This window comes from Canis lupus, chromosome 28 (genome assembly GCF_011100685.1).
Source record: "Canis lupus familiaris isolate Mischka breed German Shepherd chromosome 28, alternate assembly UU_Cfam_GSD_1.0, whole genome shotgun sequence".
NCBI classification, from domain to species: domain Eukaryota; kingdom Metazoa; phylum Chordata; class Mammalia; order Carnivora; family Canidae; genus Canis; species Canis lupus.
Window position 1 is genome coordinate 29307006 of NC_049249.1, and position 19730 is coordinate 29326735.

Sequence of the window (19730 nt, forward strand, 5' to 3'; positions counted from 1 at the left end):
GTTTTCTTGGGCCTACATTCAGCTAGCTCAAGCTCTTTTTGGCTTTTTGTTAGTTTCTGGGCTATTCCAGCCAGGGGCATGCCTATATTCTTGTTGGTAATGGATTCTGGATTTGGACCATCATGACTTTGAAGCAAGAGTACATCAGTTCATTCTGAACAAGAGGTGGTACACGTTGGCACTTGTGTACTTGTGTGGAAAACAAAGTTGATGTAGAATCAGAAGGGTTGCTTTTAGCATCTCCCAGAGGCTCCCGAGTAGCAGTAGTCATTGCCCTGTGCAGGACATCCCAGTACCTAACAACTGCCAGCGGCCGTTCTTCTCTTCCGCTTCCTGGCAGGGACCTGGCTCAGTTCAGGGTCCATCTTCCTTGAGGCCAGCCACAGCCCCAGAGGCGAGACCTATTTAAGTCTACTGTGGTAGTCCCAGTCTCCTTCCCAGTTATTAGTTTGGGGATGTCTATGTATCCCAATTTTTCCTATGGGAAAAAAATACCTGGAGAACAAGGTCTTCTCGAGTGGCTGGCCTCGTGTCTGGCAGCCGTAGCAGCCAAGTGAAGACCCTGAGGCGTGCAATTACAGAATGAAGCTAACCTGAGGCTGGACGAGACCTGCCTCCCTGATGATGTGAATGAGGTGCTGTATTTATCAACCCTGGAGCTGTCCAATCTTAGGACTTCTGTGAGCTAATTTAACTCCCTTAATTTTAAGCTCGTGGTCTCTGAAGTAATAAGCGAGATGATCCACGGAGGTACAGGAAGATAACATGAGCTATATACATTTTTAAGAGTAAAGGAGCTTTACCCAAACTCCATAAACACAGTGCACATGTAAGTGGTTAGGGAGCACGCAGAAAACGTGAGGTCTGTTGCAAGAAGCAGCCAGAGCTCCACAATGCGGAGGCATTGACAATGGTGCCATCCTCATGGAGAACATAGTAGTTTGTGTGCCTCATCAAGGCAACTGGACTCCCGGATTTTATCTTACATAAGAGCACGCTTATAGTATTTCATAATATGGGGAAATTTAAATCCTAAAAAAGGTTGCTAGTTTTCTTAAAAGTATTGTCAAACTTAAAGGTGACATATTATTTATTGAGCAAAAGACAAATGCTTGCAATTTGCCGACCTTTCTTGTGGTGACAAGTGCCTGTCAGTAATATGCAATGTAAAAGGTATTTTAAAAAAGAACAGATTTTATCTGACCCTCTAAGGTAAAAATGATACTCTGACACTGAGAAAGTAGCTATCTTTTCCAAAAGAAATTCAGTTGAAAGCATTTTGAAAATGGTTACACAGGTTTCTGGCTTCATGAAAATGTATTACCAAAAACTGCCATCTGTAAAAACTTTCATAAGGACACACTTAAAACTTGGGAAATGAAACCCAAAAATGAGTTTCAGTAAGTTTTGAACCCATTTTTTTTCTTAACCAACAATAAAAATGCCACACTTGCAACTGAGCAACAAGGTACTGACAGTGAGAAAGATGGAAATTTATTATAAAGATTTCAACAAACACTTTTGAAGACTAGTAGATGGAATTGAAAATGAGCATTGTTTCTCGGTAAGCACAGTCATTTGGATCCACAGATCTTAAATGAAGTGGCTTTGTTAGCTACAATAGCCATTAAAACCCAGCATTGAAATAAACTTACCTTAGAACCAGAAATTAAGTAATTTTTATCACAAAATGTTAAAACTAGAAGTTTCAAAAATAATGAAGCATTTTTTAATCATATAGCTCTCACTATAAGAAAAAAAGATTTAGAAAGAGCAAAAGGTATTTTTACAATACACACAAAAGAGATTTTAAAACATTTTCACCTTTTTTTCTATTTTTGTCTTATGTGTATTAGTATAGTACGTAAACATTAATTTAAAAATATACATATCTATATACACATGCTGGGGAGGTGCTCTACATGACTCGGGTGACTGGTTTGGACAGCAATGTTTCATGCCGTTGCTAACATCCTTAGAACAAACTTCTCAATCCCCCCAAATATTAACTGTATTGTCTTCTTTTAGAACGTATTCTCAGAATTTTAGTCCAACTGGAATTTGTTTTGGTGAATGGTCTGATGGGAATAAATTTAATTTTCTCTACTTAAACCAGCACCTTTTATTGAGTAAAATCCATCATGGTTGGAATTATTTCAAAAAAGCCACCTTTAATGTATTCTAAATTCTTAAAAGCATTTGAATTCATTTTTAAAACTATTTTTCCGTTGAATTGCCTAATTTTATATTAAGTGTAAAAATTTAATTGCACTTGAAAGAAAAAAAATTTTTTTGGTACAGCAAGTTCCCTTTTTTCTCCCCTTTCAATGAAGATCCTCCTATTTTCATGTTATACTTCCATATGTATGAATTTTTAATTTATATTAAAAATAAATATTCTTTGGCATTTGGATTGGCTTTGCACCGAATATACATATTAACTCAAGAACTGACATATTTACAACGGTCAAATCAAAATGTTCCTATTATCAAGTGCTTATAAGCCTATGTTCCTCTCTGCTTTCCTTCTACCCCGCCCCTAAGGAAATCATGATCTGAGGTGTTAATTTTCCTTTAGTTTTACTAATCATGAATCATTCTGATGTCCTTAACAGGATTTCTGAGATTCACCTATGATGTGCAAAGCTCTACATCATACTCACTGCTCTCCAGAATTCCATTGCACCCATAGATTTCACTTACTCATTATACCGTGGATTGGCCCTCTTCCTCCTTATTATAATCAACTGTTGAGACATTCCCATGCGTTTCCTGGGTGTATACACCCACACAGGAGTTTCTCTGAGTGTAAATCCTTGCCTGTAAGATATATCTGTGGTCAACTTAACTAGATAATACTGTTTTCCAAAATGACAGTAACTGACATGCCAACAGCAGCAGATGAAAAAAGATGTGCTATTCTAATTCTCTCCAATTGTTGGTATTTCCTGACTTCTTTAGTGGTTGCCAATTTGGTGGCCAGGGAATGGTACTTACAGGTGCATTTCCTGATGACTGATCAAATTAGCCATCTTTTCAGGATTATGGGCCATTTCTGTTCCTTCTGTGAAATACTTGCACCTTTGTACATTTCTCTTCTTTTTGTTACTGATTTGCAGATAGCTCTTTAACAAGTTAGATATATTGTGAATATCTCTATCATATTCCACCTTGGGCTTATTTTTTCACTCTGTGGAATGTTCAGTAAACAAAAGTACTATCACTGTAGCCAAATTATTCATCTTTCACTGGTTTGCACCTCCTCCTTTGTTTACAAAATCCTTCCCTTCCCCAAAGTCATAAAAATATTCTTCTACATTGTCTTCTAGAAATTTTATAGCTTTAACTTTCCTATGTGAACCTTTAATCCATCTGGGATTGCTTTCTGTGCTTGGTGCAAAGCAGAGGTCCCATTCACTTTTTTCATTTGTGAAAAACTACTGAAGCCCCCATTTATTAAATAATCCATTCTTCCCTCAAAATCTGCCACGACTGCCCTTTTAAAAATTAAGTTCTCATACTAAGTGGATCAGTTTCTGAGCAGTTCATTTACTCGTAATCTCTTTACTGATTCCACATTGTTTTAATCACATTTTGATAGTTAACATTTTTTTTTTTTAACTTCTTTAAAATGTCTGAGTTTTTTTGTTTCATTTTAGAGTAAGTTTTAAAGTCTGGTAGTGCTAGTTCCCTCACACTTCATTCTTTTTAAATAATGTTTTGAATATCCTTGGCTGTTTCATCCACTTTACATTCTAGGATCAGCTTGCCAAGTACCACAGTGAAAATCATTGGGACTTTTTGTTGGAGTTGCATTAATCTATTAACCAATTTGGGCAAAGAGTTGAGACCAAGATGATCTTCTCCATCAGTCTCTCCATTTATTTAGGTCAATGAAGGTGTTGGTTTTTGTTTTTTTTTTAATCATTTTCTCACTAAAAGGTATACATGGCTCTTAAGATTTATTCTCACATACATACTTTATATTGTTTCTTCCTACTGTAAATTGTTATTTAATTACATTTAAATTTTTACGATGTTACAGCTTATAGCTGGATGCATGGAAATGTAATTGACTGCATATTGATTTTGTTCCAGCGACCTTGATAAATTTAAGTCTTTTAATTTGCCTTATAGACTCAGGATTTTCACAGACAATCTGATCATATTTTAATCCATTAACAGATGAGTCACACTGAATGATTTTATTTTTCTTTCTTTCTTTTTTTTTTGATTTTCTAATATTAACCAATTTGCTTCCTGGGATAAATCCAATATGGTCATCATCCATTATACTTTAGATACAATATGAGATTTGGTTTGCAAAAACATGCTTATTTTCTTATTTAAAGGAGCAGGGAGCAGGGGTGTTTTATATATCTCTATCAGGTCTACTTTATTAATTGTGCTCTTTAAATCTTCCATGCCCTTCATCATCATGAATTTTGACATCTTTGTGATCTATTAATTAAATGTTTAAGATGCCTATTATATTGGTAGATTAATCTATTACTCTTTGTAGTTGTGGCCATTTCCTAAATATCTTTTGGGGTATATTACTAGTCACTTAGGTACATAATTAAGGAGTTTAGAATTGTTCTATCCTTCTAGCCAATGAAACCCTTGCTCAAGGCAGAGGCTCTCTATGATGAGTAATCTGGGGAGAGAAAAGGGCTTAACATGGGGAGATGGAGATTGAGAAAATAACCTTACTAAAGAACAGACAACTCAGTTAAGCCATGACAGACTTTTGCTCTCAGATTACCTGTACAATATTCCTTCTACCAAACCATGTTCTTTGAAATCCAAAATGTTTCACAATTTTAGATTATGAAGACATAAGCCAATAGAGGAAATAAATTAAACACATATCAACACACACAAAGAAATGACTCTAGTAAAGTTTTATGCTCAGTTAAAAAAAAATCTGCTAAGAGAAGGGAGAGGATTTAAATAACTCCCTATGTGGCTGAAACAGAGAAAAAGCTGAAGGAGGAAACTGTCAAGTGATTCCAATGCAGAGAAGAAGACAAGAGAGTCACAGAATCCTGCCATGTGTGGTAATCAAAAAGAAGGTACCAGTATAACACAGCTTAGGTTTTAAAAAAGAGGAGGATGACAACTAGTATTCTGAGAACACAGTAGGAAGGGCACTCGCAAAGACAAAGCGAGACTAAAACTAAAACTAAAACTGTCAAGTGAGATTTCAAAAAACATAGGAGATAATACTAATTCCATAGCAAGAAACCACAAAGGGTTATTTTTTAAAAGCATGGTATCATCAATGCAAAAACCACAAGTCAGAAACTTTTGATAAAGGTCCACAATGTGCCTGTGTTTAAAGAAGAAAAACGACATATATATGTATATGTGTATAAATGCTACATACATACACAGACTAGGTAACTAAATGTATATAATTAAATACATACACACACACGCACACATTTTTTTTTTATCACTGGTACAGCGGTCAAGATGGACAACCACCCTGTCTCACAGAACACAGAATAGACATGTGCTGAGTGTCATTATCATTTAGGAGGCATTATGAATATACTGTAAGCAAAATCATATGTTCTGTATTATAACAAAGTTCCAGTGAACCAAGTATCAACAGAACAAGGCAAGGACATCTGTACAAGATTTATTTCATTAACCACAATGTTTTTGAGTGATGGTATACACCCTAATACACAAGGAGTGAATCCAAATCCATCAAAAGTTAAAGGTCAGAGCCAAAGTCAGTGGCTTTAATCCCCAATCAATAAGAGTTTCATCCACCATTTTGTTTTTCTTGAATAAAAGAGTTGGTATACAGAACACCCTGTTCTAAGCTCCACCATGCTTTCCAACAAATAAGCACCACCAGGGACTAGACTTGATTGCGTCATCCTTGCTCTGGCTGGGTTGGTGGGTGGCAAGAGCCTCTTGCCTGTGTTTGACTTCCCATTTATTCATAAGCATTCCTGTTTCCGCCATAGTTCCCCACAACTTCACATTTGAATAATTTCTCCTGAATTGCATGGTTGTAATATTGACAAACAGGGCTAATGAGAGCAATTAAATTGCCATCTGTTTAACAAAACATACCCTTCTAAGAGAATATCTACAATCTTATTGCATTTAGTACATCGTTACCACATTGAAATGACATGTTAGAATCAATACAAAATATTTATTTTTTTCCAAACCACAAAATTTACCCCAGAGCCACACTATAAATTCCCTAGAATTATAAACCATTAACATTTTTCTAAACAATGCAGTCCAACCAGAAATGAAGATAATTTCCAACCAGCAGGGGTACAATGCATACTGAGGTCCTCTAAGAATGTACTTCTGATGAGTATTTTGTCGAATTCTCCCACAGCCACACCATCAACATCAGCAGAAATAATATATGTACTTGTGCCACTTGGCTCTGGAAAGAAGTTCAGAATAGGGTCTTGGCCAGGGTAGAAGGGAAAGTGTCAGTGACCTGGTTTATCAATGATGGGCACAAAACAGGAATTATTACCTTTGAAAAACAACAGGGTCTCCTTTCATCAATTCTGGTGGCCAGAAACTGGGGCAAATTTCAACAAGGTAATGAAAGTAACAAGAAAGCCCTTTCTCCAAGAACTCCTATAACTTCTATTTTAACTTCTGATAAACATGAACTTCATCTTATGCAATCTTACTGAAAACTGCAACCACAACCAAAAAGGTCCTATAAACCTATTCTAGGTGTCGGTCAAGGGATTCACATCCAGATCTTACAATCTATAGTCCCCTCAAGAGGCTTAGACCTGGACTAAAGTAAACATAATACTCTAAAGTCCAATGAGACACCATAAAAAAATACAACTCAAAACTTCCAAACTGACTAGATACCTAATATAGGTTTTTTTGTTTTGCTTTTTAGTTTTGAAATCTCAGATTAGTGTATGTTCATAAAACAATGTTCAGTTATTTTTAATAGCTGCTTATTAACTGAATTTTAGCTCAAGGGCATTGCCTCTATAATAATCATGAAAATAATTAACTGCCACAAAACAGAAAAAACAGAGACAAAAATATAGCCAGTCTCAATAAGAAAAGAAGGCAAAATCTGGAAGGGCTACTCTAGAGATTAAACAGGCTTATTTAAATACTATGATACAAATGCTCCTGCTCACTTTATTCTGCAGAAACCAATCGTGTTTGCTAGATCACCATTACCTTTGCTAGTACGTGTGCACAGACCACCACTCTGAAGTTCTCCTTTTGTGCTGAAAAACCTTCAAATCCCCTGTTCGGTCAGTACAGAATATTGCAAGGCGATGCATGTGCAAACTCTTCCTGAGGAATTCTTCATGTGTGCAAATTTGCAACCCGACAGAAAGCATGGCATATATAGCAAGGGGAGTGGCAGCTTTAGGGGCTGTAGCACTGGAGACGTGCACGCAGTGTTAGTGGCCATGGACATCTATCCATTCTCTTGCAACCTCACTTAACCAATCAGTTTTCATCCTATACCCCAAAGAAAGGGAAAGGAACTGCCTCAGAATTGTGAAAGAGACAGAAAAAAAAAGTAACTTTCTCACAAAATTTAGTAATGCACAACACATGCATCCAAGTTTGTGTTTCTTCTAACTCTACCTAAGTACTAGTTGATTAAGAGTCACTATACCAGGTTTTGCTTTCTGCACCACAGAAAACAAAGTAGAAGTTTGTGTCAGGCTAGGGTGCAGCCGTGACCACAGAGAACAGGAGATGACACCATTACTTGAGCGTAAGGCCAACTTTTCAAGTAAGTACCGTCTTTCAAAACAATCGTCATTTACTATGACATGTCTTTACTCTAAGGGGACTGAACTGACTTTCTTTTGGAGAGTCTAGTTTCAGGCTGCACGTACACACCAATCAAGCTCGCCAAATCAACTACGTGTTGACTAATAAGGCAATCAATGCACAATTTTCTGTCCTCAATGATTTGAGCCTCACAAAAGCCAGTATTGAACTGAGGTGGAGAAACTAGATACTGTACTGGCAAAAAGAATACAAGTAAACATGAGAAGAAAATACTTTCTGGTCAACTGGGCTTAGTCAATACAAAATGGAGGGCAGATCTACTTCCTCTCATGCTACAAACTTAGAATTTTGTTTAGAAACCCAATTAAACAAGCAAGGCCAATTTCTACTTAAAGAAATAGGTTTTTCATCCTGCAATGTACCTCAAGGGGCCACGGTGAGTCACAAAAGTCTCATGCACTAGGAGGATGTGTGTATTCTTTCTATAGTGCCTTCCATTCACGGCTCTGCAGTGCCAAGCCCAGGCCCAGAGGGAGCTGCAGTCACTGTGCAAATATTTAGAGAAGCTAAATTCTGCAAACTTTGCCCACTTGTTAATACACACATAATAATAAAAAGACAGTATGAAATATTTCTCCATTAACTTAATAATGCAAAAGCATATGAAGATTTTAATGCCAATTCACAACATAATACAGTGCTTTTATAGAGAAAGTTCCATTGTTGGCCAAAGAATACTCTCCCAGAAAAAAAGCATTTGGGCACATTATTAGGATAATGAAGAATTCATCCACATTTAAAGAAACATCCCAATTTTATTCCTTTCAGAATTATTATTAAAACCACTCAGTAGAGACATTAGTCACAGGTGTTATATATAAGCCCACAGCAAGCATTCCATGGCAAAAAGTAAAATTTGGACTTCATGATAGAATGGAATTCTTCCTTAACCCCAGAATGTCGCTGGGGTAGCAAATCAACCTGTACAGGGCACAGTGAGAGCCTGTATATATTCTTACAGTAATTCAGTGTTTATTGATACAATCTAAGATGCTCATAGAGTTAATTCAAAGTCCTCTGCAAAATCCACCAACTCTGGTTGATAAGTACTTAAAAAATAAATCTGACAACCTTTATATGTTTACTTCTCTGAACGATAATTGTACAGAGACTTCTATTAGATGACTTACTTGCTCCTATCATCACACTTCAATTTCTCCCAACCAGCCTGTTCCCAAAAAAAAGACAAACTGAATTGGCAGAGGCCAACTTTAAACACCTGACAATCAGAAGTGTGACAGTGTCCCTGATAGATCTTGTTTTGCCCCTAAGTTCTCTGAAGAGGTAAATATAGTGTGACATCACCAAATCAAGTCAAGCATATGCTCAATTTAGATTCAAACAAAATTGAGAAGAAAAATATTTTCACCTGCCACATCTATTTCTCTTTGCCTTCCAAAAACAACTAGAATAAGCTTTAAAAGAAACTAAAAGAAACTAAACAGAACTGTGGGTGTAGAAAAAAAAAATACATAGCTGTGTCACAGCTGGAAGGAAGCTTGAAACAGCGGTGCTACTTCTCTATTATACTTGAAAATAATGCTAAAAAATATGCAGACTGCAGACTTTTTTAAAGTACCTATCTCACCCATTTAAAATGAAATGGATCAGGAATCCCACACCAATTATTATATTTGGATTTAACAACCATATCTGCTTCCTACAGCATCACAGTAACTAGCTGTCACCACTGGAAATTTCTCCACGATACTAAAAAGGGAGCTTTAGTGCTAAAACACAGCCCACCCCTACACTAGCATAATGCCAATACTACAGCAGTTGGTGAAATCATGTGAAGTGACAGAGGGAATGGATATGTTCTACAAGAGTTGGTCCCCAACATGAACACGAATATGCCATGGGGAGGCAGAGGGAAGTCTGACCAATGAGCAACATGCTTCTATCTCCCCACTTAGCATCCTGCTACAAAGTCAACTTGAACACTTAGTGGGGGTTAGTCTGTGATACCATAAACTTTTTCAGGAAGCATGTGTGAGTTGAACAACATGGTCACAGAGTTGCAAAGTGCACAAAGCTCAAGGCACAGAGTAGAAAAAAGTTGTGAACTGGTAAGGGGGAAGTTATAGCAGAAGGAGAGTTAGCATTTTCCTTTAACAAGACTTTCTAATGCTAAACAAAGACCAACTCTTTAAAAAGGGGGTTGTTTTGGTAATGGGTGAAAAACACTGTATCGTAATGATCTGTTTGATTTTAAAGCAAAAGAGATCCTGATGTGTAGAGCCAATATGCTGAAGTGCCAAGTCCACAAATGAACAAAACAAGTGCTTAAAAAAAAAAAAAATTCTTCTGCTCTTATAATTTTGGAGGAAGCTGCTGATGTTTGGCTGCTGGATTTCCCTTAGCAATGGTCACTTTTCAAGATGCTTGTTCCTCACAGAATCTGTAGATGAACTCATTAAAAGATTGTCCCATTTCAAAATCATCCCCAAGTCTAGCAGCAACTGACTGTTTTTTGTTTTTGTTAGTTTTTTGTTTTTTAAAATTACAAACCAAAGTAAGAAGTCCAACATCCTCTTCCAAAAACAACTTCGTAACAGACTCCTGAGTGTCTGCAGGCCCCCCACTGTGCTCTGAATACAGTCTCTGCAGCTCCAGTGTGTCCTCTTTTCAAGAAGGAAAGTACATTCAATACATTCACTATCTGTACCCTCTGGAACTTGCACATGCTGATGAGCTGTCTGGGAAAAAAATTGCAACAGGAAAAAGTATGAATAGCAGATGGCATTTGATAATGGTAAGAATCTGTTTATTTAACATCTATTTCTCACCCCTCTCTCAAACCCCAAAAGGAGATTAAAAAAAAAAAAAAAGACTGTAGTGAAAGGGGCTGTGTTATCAGGGACTAAGGTGGGGCCATCATCCCTTTCTAGTAGAAACTCTAGAATCTGGGAGGCTCTTGGCAGCTGCTGAAAACCATGGCCACCAACTAGACTCCAGAGCTGCCACAGCTTGTGAACAGTCTGGCCTTGGCCTTGATCACACAGAGTGCGTCATGAGGCCATCATCAACAAGACTATAGATTTCATTATACTCACCACACGGTCACCACCAGAAGCTGCCTTACATAACAAAACCATCAGAAATAATAAGGAACATCATTACTTACTATAAGCCAACTCATCCCCAGCTCTTTTCCGGGACTGGTCACCTCTGGGGATGAGAAAAGAAGAGGGGATCAACAGAACATATGGACATCTTCATATACCAAAACAGGAGACATGAAAAGACAGAACTGGTAACAGAAGTAAAACAGGTATTTCAATTCTAACAACTATCTTAAAACAGACATTAAACTTAAATAGTAGTACGGTCATTTATAAGCAGAATATTCTTATCTAAAGGGTGCTGCCTTTTAAATATAGAAAGCTATTAAACGAAGGAAGGGTTATCTATAAAAAGGCTTACACTGGGTTTTAGAAGCAGGTTGAGGCTAAAAACGTCTTTGAAGATAAATCTGGATTCTGCTACCAACATCCCTAGTGACCTGCATATGCTAGAACAAATTTCAGATATGAAATACAGGATAATCCAAAATGTTCCCCCCAAACACCCTTCTCTTAAGTAGCTCCACACCCAGTGTGAAGCCCAACATGGGGCTTGAATTCACAACCTCAAGGATCAAGACCTCAGCTGAGAACATGAATCGGACGTTCAACCAACTAAACCACCCAGGTGATCCTCCTCCAAGAAAGCCTCATTATAAGACCAAATGCTACTTACAGCTTTTGAAAAATCTCAGAATCTTTATGTATATAATATATATACCTTTCCTACAGGTGGAAAAACATGAATCTTCACATGTATTAAGCAGTTCATCTTCGATAGGAAGTTCTAGTTCCACTTTACAGATAAGGAAAATAGAGGTCCTGATTAGGTCCTAGGCTGCCTATAAATCCTAGTTTTGTCTCTCCAGTTTCTCAGACAATAATCCATGCAAATCACTAAAATGCTCAAGTAATGAGTAATAACTAATTTGCTAGCTTTTTCTTGCTCGGTCCCTTAGTAGCTTCTACACAGTTCATCTCCTCTTTCCTGAAACACTTCTGGCTCCACTCAATACTGTGCTTGGCCACTGTTTCTTCTCCGTCTATCTATTTTCCTTAGTCTAGGACAGCGATCATACCAGTCCTGTGACTTGAAATACTATCCATATGCCAATGACTTCCAGATTTCTGTCTCCAGCTCTGATTTCTTCCCTACACTTCAGACTTGTGGGTCCAACTATCTCATCACCACTGTCACTTGGAAGATTGATAAATGCTGCCAGTTTACTGTGACCAGAATGCAATCTGACTCCACTCCATCCCCATTCTTTCAGTCTTCCTCAACAAATGGCACCTCTAGCCACGAATTACTCACACCAAAATCCTACTTATTCTTGATTTCTTTCTTCCTCTCACTCTAGAGCACTCTGTAGCAAAACATAATCCAAAATCAAACACTCCCCATCAACTACATGGCTACGCTCCCAATTCACGCCGCTATCATCCCTTCCCTACACATCTCCAAGTCTTATTATTAGTCCGGACCATAGCTAGAGCAATCTTATGTAAAAGCATAAATAAGATTATTTCATGCTTCTGATTAAAGTCCTTCAGTGGCTTTCCATCACAGTTAAAAATCAATTCAAATTCATTTTCCCAGTCCTGTGAGACATGGCTTTTGCCTCTCTACCCTCATTTTATACCTCTATTCACTATGTCAGTCATGCTGGCTTTCCTTTCACCCTAGGACATGCCATCACTTTCTTACTTCCCATCTTCTCTGCCTGTAGCACTCTTACCACCAGTTAGCCATGTGGCAGTCTACTTATCACTCACTGGAATTCTCCCTCTCAGAAGACATTTCATGTTCCAGTTAGCTGGATCAGCCCATCATACATGCCCTGGTCATTCACTCACTCTTTATCCCATGCTCTGTTTCAATTTCTTCACAGCACGTTTTACTATTTGAAATAATTTATTTACATGTTTGTTATTTATCTCCCAACATTAGAACATAAGCTCCATAAAAACAGGAACTTTGCAGTCGTGTCTACCCAGTACCTAGAACAGTATCTAGCAGAAAATAAATATTTACTGATTTTACAAATCAGTGAAAAATTCATAAAAGGCCTCTAGAGACAGACTATGAAGATGCTAGCCCAAGTAATTATTTCATGCTTTGGAGTGATCTTCTAGATTAGCAAAGTTTCCCACTCCCCTTCTCTGGCTGTGTTCAAGACCATGACAGAAACCTCTTGCTGGGTGAGGTGAGGAGTCTCAATGGTCAGCAGGAAGAGAAAATACCCAATGGCCTCTGACGCGTCTTCTCTAGGCTGGGCATTTAGATAAAAACATGCACCACATTTGGTATGCACCAGCCTTAGGCAGCCTACGGAAGTCTCAACACATGTGCCTTAACACTACTTTTTAAACACCTCTCCTGTTAACGCTATGCCTACAAAACCAGCTGGTATCCTGTATTATTATTATTTACACTTACATATTATCTTATATGAGTACCATCACAGCACTATTCACCAAATATTCTGAAACAAATAAATTAATGCTGGTCAAAAAGGTAGACATAGGATTTTATTTCCAGAATCTCAACTTCTACAGAAAATCTTCATTCCCACCCCTGAAAGGTTAAATAAAAACTGAACGTGCAAAAGTAATAGAAGAAAAATACAGACGTGAAAACAACAGAGGACGGAGAGAGAGAATATAAATATGATATAGCTAGAGACTGCCAAAAATATGACCTAATGTCCCAAGTCTGGAAAGCTATGGCTGCCCTCAAAACGGGACCTGTTACTTAATGAAAAAGTGCCAATTCTAGAGTGACCCTCTAAGCTAAAAGATAACAATATCCCTATAAAGTTCTATTTTGTTCCAGAAATCCAAGTAGCAATTACCCTGCAAAATACTTGCCTTTAAAAGCTATTTGGTACAAGCTTTGAAGAGGCCCATAGGCTGGTTTGAAAGAGAATGTTCCATCTGAGGGCATGCATGTTAGAAGTTCCCAAACAAGCTTTCCTCCATAATGTAATCTCAGACACCAACTTGCACTCCCCCGCCCTCCAATAATCAATTGAATTACACATGTAACTGATAACAAAATACTGCTTTTAGCTTATATGTTAATTCTAGCTTAGAAGTAAGTATATTTCCATGTACCTAAAGATGTTGCACATAAACTTCAGTTCAAATGACAAATGCCCATTAACCGCAACTAAGGATATAATTGACAACATTCACATCATTTCAAAACACTCTGAAGACATTCGGTGCCATCTACATCAAAGCTGGGTGCTACCTTTCAGGACTATACCACGTAAACAGAACACAGTCTTAAATGAAAAAAACCAGTCTGCCAAGCTAAACAGGAATCATGTGACTGGTTAGACATAAACCATAAAATGCTCAATTGGGAGAGCCAATAACAGAATTCTTGTTAGATAGCCTGTACTATATTCTCATGGTTTTCTGCATCAGTGGGCACCATTTCTTCCAAAACAATCCTGGTCAAATAATCAAGACAGCATCAAGTCTGGCAGTGCCGAATACGGAAGGCCCTTACACAAGAGCTGGAAGTGCAGGCAACTTTCTCTTGGCTGCTAAGTACATGGTGTGTGCACATCCTTTCTGACAGTTCTGGGCCAGCTCAGCAGTGGAATGGACTAAGTCCTAGAATGTCAGGTAAGGCAGGACCAACAATGTGCAAAGTACCCGCCTAAATAATTTGTGCGACAGACTTTAATCCTCACAGTGAATGTATAATATGTTGTTAACTCAGAAATTCTAGAAATGGCCCATTTTGATTTATACAATAAAACAGTTTAGGGCAGCCCCGGTGGCACAGCGGTTTGGCGCCGCCTGCAGTCTGGGGTGTGATCCTGGAGACCAGGGATCAAGTCCCACATCAGGCTCCCTGCATGGAGCCTGCTTCTCCCTCTGCCTGTGTCTCTGCCTCTCTCTCTCTCTCTGTGTCTATGAATAAATAAATAAAATCTTTAAAAAAAAAAAAACAGTTTAACCTTATCACCTCTAGGAATACTAATGTTTAAATTTCAGGCAGAAGTTGTATGAAAGAATTCCAGCGAGAGAATTCCAATTTACACCAAAAATCCAAGGTACTTCCCTGAATATGACCAACCTGGCCTTGGCAGAAGGGTGCCATGTATCAATGTTCCACGAGCCTATTTATGGAGTCAGTTACTCATTCATCCCAAGCAAATTTTAAGAACTACTATACACTATGCAGCCCTGCACTCTGTTCTCTTCTTCCAGTTCCAAAATTAGGGTTAGGAAAATATCTCTGGATATGTTTACACAGTTCCACACTGTTCTGGAAGGTGAATTCAAGGTGTTCAGAAAAATCCACAAGAGCTATCTTCATATATTGCCTCACAGAAATAAGTTTTCGGAAGGCTGCTTACTTTTTAAAGGCATCAATAAACCCACTTCTAAAATTAAAAGCAAACATTCAAATAAAAACATGAATAAAAGCATAAAAGACTTCATTATGGTAAGCCTAGAGAAAGCCATAAAAGGTATACTCAAATTATTTTGCATTTAATTAAGAAAAAACTTTTAACTATAATTCAAAATCCTTAAGCCCTAAAGAAAAAAATCTGATAAAGTTACACAAAAATAAAAAACTTCTCCATGACTTAAAATAAAACAAAAAAACAACCATAAACAAAGTCATAGACAAACTGAGAAAATTAACTATCTTATCTTGGCCAGAGAATCAATCTCTCACCACAGACACAGCTAGAAAATTCAAGAGAAAAGGCTAGAATTCAAGAAAAAAAAAGGCTAACAAACAGAAAAGTGAGCAAAGGGCATAAACAGGCAGTTTACAGAAAAAGAAATACAAAGCTGATAATATTCTCAGCCTCATTCATAGTAAAAGAAATGCAAATTAAAACAACTCTGAGAAATTATTTTTCACCTGCCAGACCAGTGAAAATCTACAAGCGTAACATTCTCTTACAGCAAGGCCATGGAGAGGACTTCCAAACTGCTACTGGATGTGCAAATTGGCATAATGCCCTGTAGAAGAGCAATTTGGTGACATTAATCAAAGTTACAACTACATTTACTCTTGACTCAACAATCTCACTTATGGGAATTTACTCTCTAGACAGACCTGCAAGGGGTACAAAATTATGCACCTACAGGGTATTTATCCCAGCATTCTCTGTCACAGCAGGATAGGAAATAATTCAAGTTGCCAATCCACAGGGGACTGGTTAAAAAAAGTTCTATCTACACAATAGAATGAGTAAGGAAGGAGTACAAGTAAGAACATATATTGTATCTGCTTGTATCTTTCTATGAAAAAGCAGCAGTGAAAAGAATCATAATGTATACTTTCTATATCATGACTTTTGAACCACATGAATGTAACAGCACTTCAAAAATAAGTAAAATTACTATGGCATTAAACTGCCTCAGTCTGGAATGAAAGTAATTCTGCTATTAGAAATACTGCAATTAATATCAGAGAACACCTAACACTGGGCTTCAGGGAGAATAATCAGCTGCCTACTTTCCAGTATTTTCTATGGCTTTGCCTTCCCTTAACTTGACCCAAGAAAGTCAGGCCTACTAGATGGACCTACACAGCTTCCGTGAGTCTTTCCCATGTGAGCTGCCAGTGAGTAGGTAAATGACCCGTGGACTACTCAGTGCCCCCATTCTTACAGGAATACGGATGGCACCAGGACAAAATGGGAATAAATACCAAGGCGTAAGGCTGCAGAGAAGAGATTTTCTGCTTTCTTTCTTGACCTGGGCTGAGACTAGAGACAATAAAAAACGATCTTGCTCAAGACTGATACTCTGAGATTTAGCTTGACCTCAGAACCTATAAAAGAGATTGTTCATCCACAGCCCTAGTCAGATAAGCAAGTCAATGTTCAGCCTACTATTTGTGATACCTCAGGGAGAAACTCAGGTGTCTAAACTTTCCATAACTTTCTTCCTTTAATGTAAGGAATTCAAATAAGAGAAGATATGTAAAAGCGCTAAGAGTAAGGATTATGAAAATAAAAGGCCTTACTGCATCCTTCAATGATTTGGTGACACAATTGGGTGTTTTCCCATAGCATAATCTATTTCAGTTGAAAATATACACTTTGTGGGCAGCACAAGTGGCTCAGTGGTTTAGCGCCACCTTCGGCCTAGGGCGTGATCCTGGAGACCCGGGATCAAGTCCCATGTCGGGCTCCCTGCATGGAGCCTGCTTCTCCCTCTGCCTGTGTCTCTGCCTCTCTCTCTCTTTGTGTCTCTCATAAATAAATGAATAAATAAAATCTTTTTTTAAAAAAAAGAAAAGAAAATATATACTTTGCAAGATTTTCTGGGATACAGCTAGGATACCGAATTGCAAATTTTAGAAAAGTCAGCCAAATACACACACACACACACACACACACACAGTCAAAACCAAGCAAGCAAGGCAAATTTTCTGAACATATCTAAAGAGATAGTCTACTTTTTTAAGAAGAAATAAGTAGAATTTGGGGCAAAAGTAGAAATATGAAAAACAGAATCAAAAAGCTGCTTTACTAGTTTAGTCATCAACTAGTCATTTGCTAATAAGATCAGTCATAAAAGTACATTATAACTAACCATAAAATTTCACCAATCTTTTCCCAAACATTGAGAACTAATGTAGAGGATCACAACTGGAAGAGTGCTTGTAGACTTCCCAGCCTAACTAACCACCCAATGAGAACTCCTTTCTTCCAAATCCATTTTTAGTGAAGAGCAGCTTCCATTAAAACCAAATTCTAGCTTCACCATTTCCAAAGACAGGCAGCTAACCACCTCCCCCAGCAGCATCACCTTGATTGCCTGGTGGCTCTTTCCCATTCTAAGAACCCTGGCCCTAACCCCTGGACTAAGGAAATGGACATATTTTGTCAAAAAGGGGGGGCGGGGGATAAAAAGCTTGCCTCGTAAAACCATTCTGTATAAGTTCTCTTTGAAGTTTCTGATCTTCAGCAGCATATTCAGAAAGTTCAGATTCCACCGCCGGAGGGAGAATGTTTGGAATAAATTTAGAAAACAGAGTTGGAGCCATCTGAACCCACTCTGGAGGGAAGGAAAAGATTCATTAAGGAAATCATAAAGACAAAATAAATGAAAAAGGGAAAGTTTTCTTTTATTCACAGAAAGAATAAATATTAAACCAAACTTAAAATGGGGGGGGGGGGAATTAGTGCAATTCCATTCTTATAAGGAATATAAACAGGTTAAATATCCTTTCTAAAAAAGAATTTATAGTACAAAGAAAGCAGATATTTTTACATTTTGCTGATTTAACAAAACTTTATGAAAATCCCTTGAAAATTGGTGAACGGACCTACTGAAAATTCTAAATATGGGAGGGAAAACACATGAGTGAGATAACCAAAGAATTCTGAGTCGGATGGTACTTAAGAGGCAAGGACTTGGTGGAAATACGAGCCCCAATAAGCATTAATTAAATAAAACAAACAAACAAAACGACTCTTAAATACAGAGAACTAGTAGTTGCCAGATGGGAGATCGGAGGAGGAATAAGCCAAATAGATAAAGGGGATTAAGAAGTACACACTTCCACTTCTAAAACAGTCACAGAGATGAAAAGTACAGCACAGAAAACAGTAAATAATATTGTAATAAAGTAGTATGGTGACAGATGGCAGCTACGCTGATTGTGGTGAGGACTGAGTAATACAGACAGAACTGTCTAATCAATGTTGTACACCTGAAACCAATATAACATTGCTTATCAACTTTACTTCATTACAAAAAACAAAAACAAACAGACATACACATATGTATACATGTATACTGACTCAAGAATACATAATAGTACAGGTCAATAAGCAGACATACAGAAGAAGTACCACAAAAATGGGGAATGAGGTTTGAACATGTAATAAGTGGGCTGAAAGATAACCAGTTTTTTTGAAATAAAAACCTATTTTGGCCCACATTAAATTATAGCAAATTAAATATCTACTGTATTAAAAGAGAATCAAAATGGTTATCTAACTATTAAGAAAAAGATAAAATATCAAGAGAATACTACAGAAAAATAAACATTCAGCTATCAAAACAAAAAAAGGCAAAGAGAAGATGAAGGAAAACATAGGCATCATATGTGACATAGATGAGTCAGTACCCTTTTTATAAAGCATTTTTATAAATCGGTAAGACCACTTTATAAATGAGTGAAAGACAGGACTAATAATATATAAGAAAAAAACCAGAATAATAGCCTTAATATTCAGAACTCAAGGTAAAATAAACACTCTCTTCCCCTTATTCCATGAACATTAAATATAAATAACACCCACCTGTATCAAGGGCATGCTAAAACTAGCACTCTACTTCCCTGTTGCTGGTCCTAATTTAGCATTGTTACCCATTTTCGATTGTTTTAATCCTACCCTTTCAAATTTTCCCTTTTGGAAAACGTCTTAGTTGTATGAATCAAAAACCATAAAATGTCAATCTAGATTTAATCCAGTGAACTCACTTTAAAATTTGAGTAAATAATTCTAAATCTGGAAAAAAAAAAAAAACATGTTTAATGCTGTGCAATGTTGGGTCATCGGTTAAATAAAAAATGTCCAACAGAAAAGTTAGACATGACCAAAACAAAACAACAAAAAAACAAGTACCACACAAAAAAAAATACCAGAGCCAATCCACTCACGTCTTGTATAAACTCAAGGCAAACTGTTCTCAATAGTGTCCCTCCTTCCAACTCAATTCAAATGTACCTTTAGAGTCTCCATTCAGTGTCCTGGAGAACCACTGATCTGTCAGTGAGAGGTGGCAGGAGTCAAACTGATCTGCCATTTTACGAAACTCCAGGCAATC

General features: G+C 37.4%; 1 protein-coding gene across 3 annotated transcripts in view; it reads right to left on the bottom strand.

The window, feature by feature from the left end:
* Positions 1-4889: 4889 nt before the first annotated feature.
* Positions 4890-19730, bottom strand: part of CACUL1 (CDK2 associated cullin domain 1) — an 81784-nt gene continuing 66943 nt past the window's right edge. For 2 of the 3 annotated variants that reach the window (XM_038578934.1, XM_038578932.1), the window contains exons 7-8: positions 10964-11007; positions 4890-10535 (exon numbers count right to left, since the gene is read on the bottom strand). In XM_038578934.1, the coding sequence (XP_038434862.1) occupies positions 10206-10535; positions 10964-11007 (374 nt within the window). In that variant the 3' untranslated portion in view covers positions 4890-10205. Of the gene's footprint in view, positions 10536-10963; positions 11008-17809; positions 17949-19730 lie in introns of all 3 variants that reach the window. The other variant, XM_038578933.1, reaches the window with a different exon arrangement.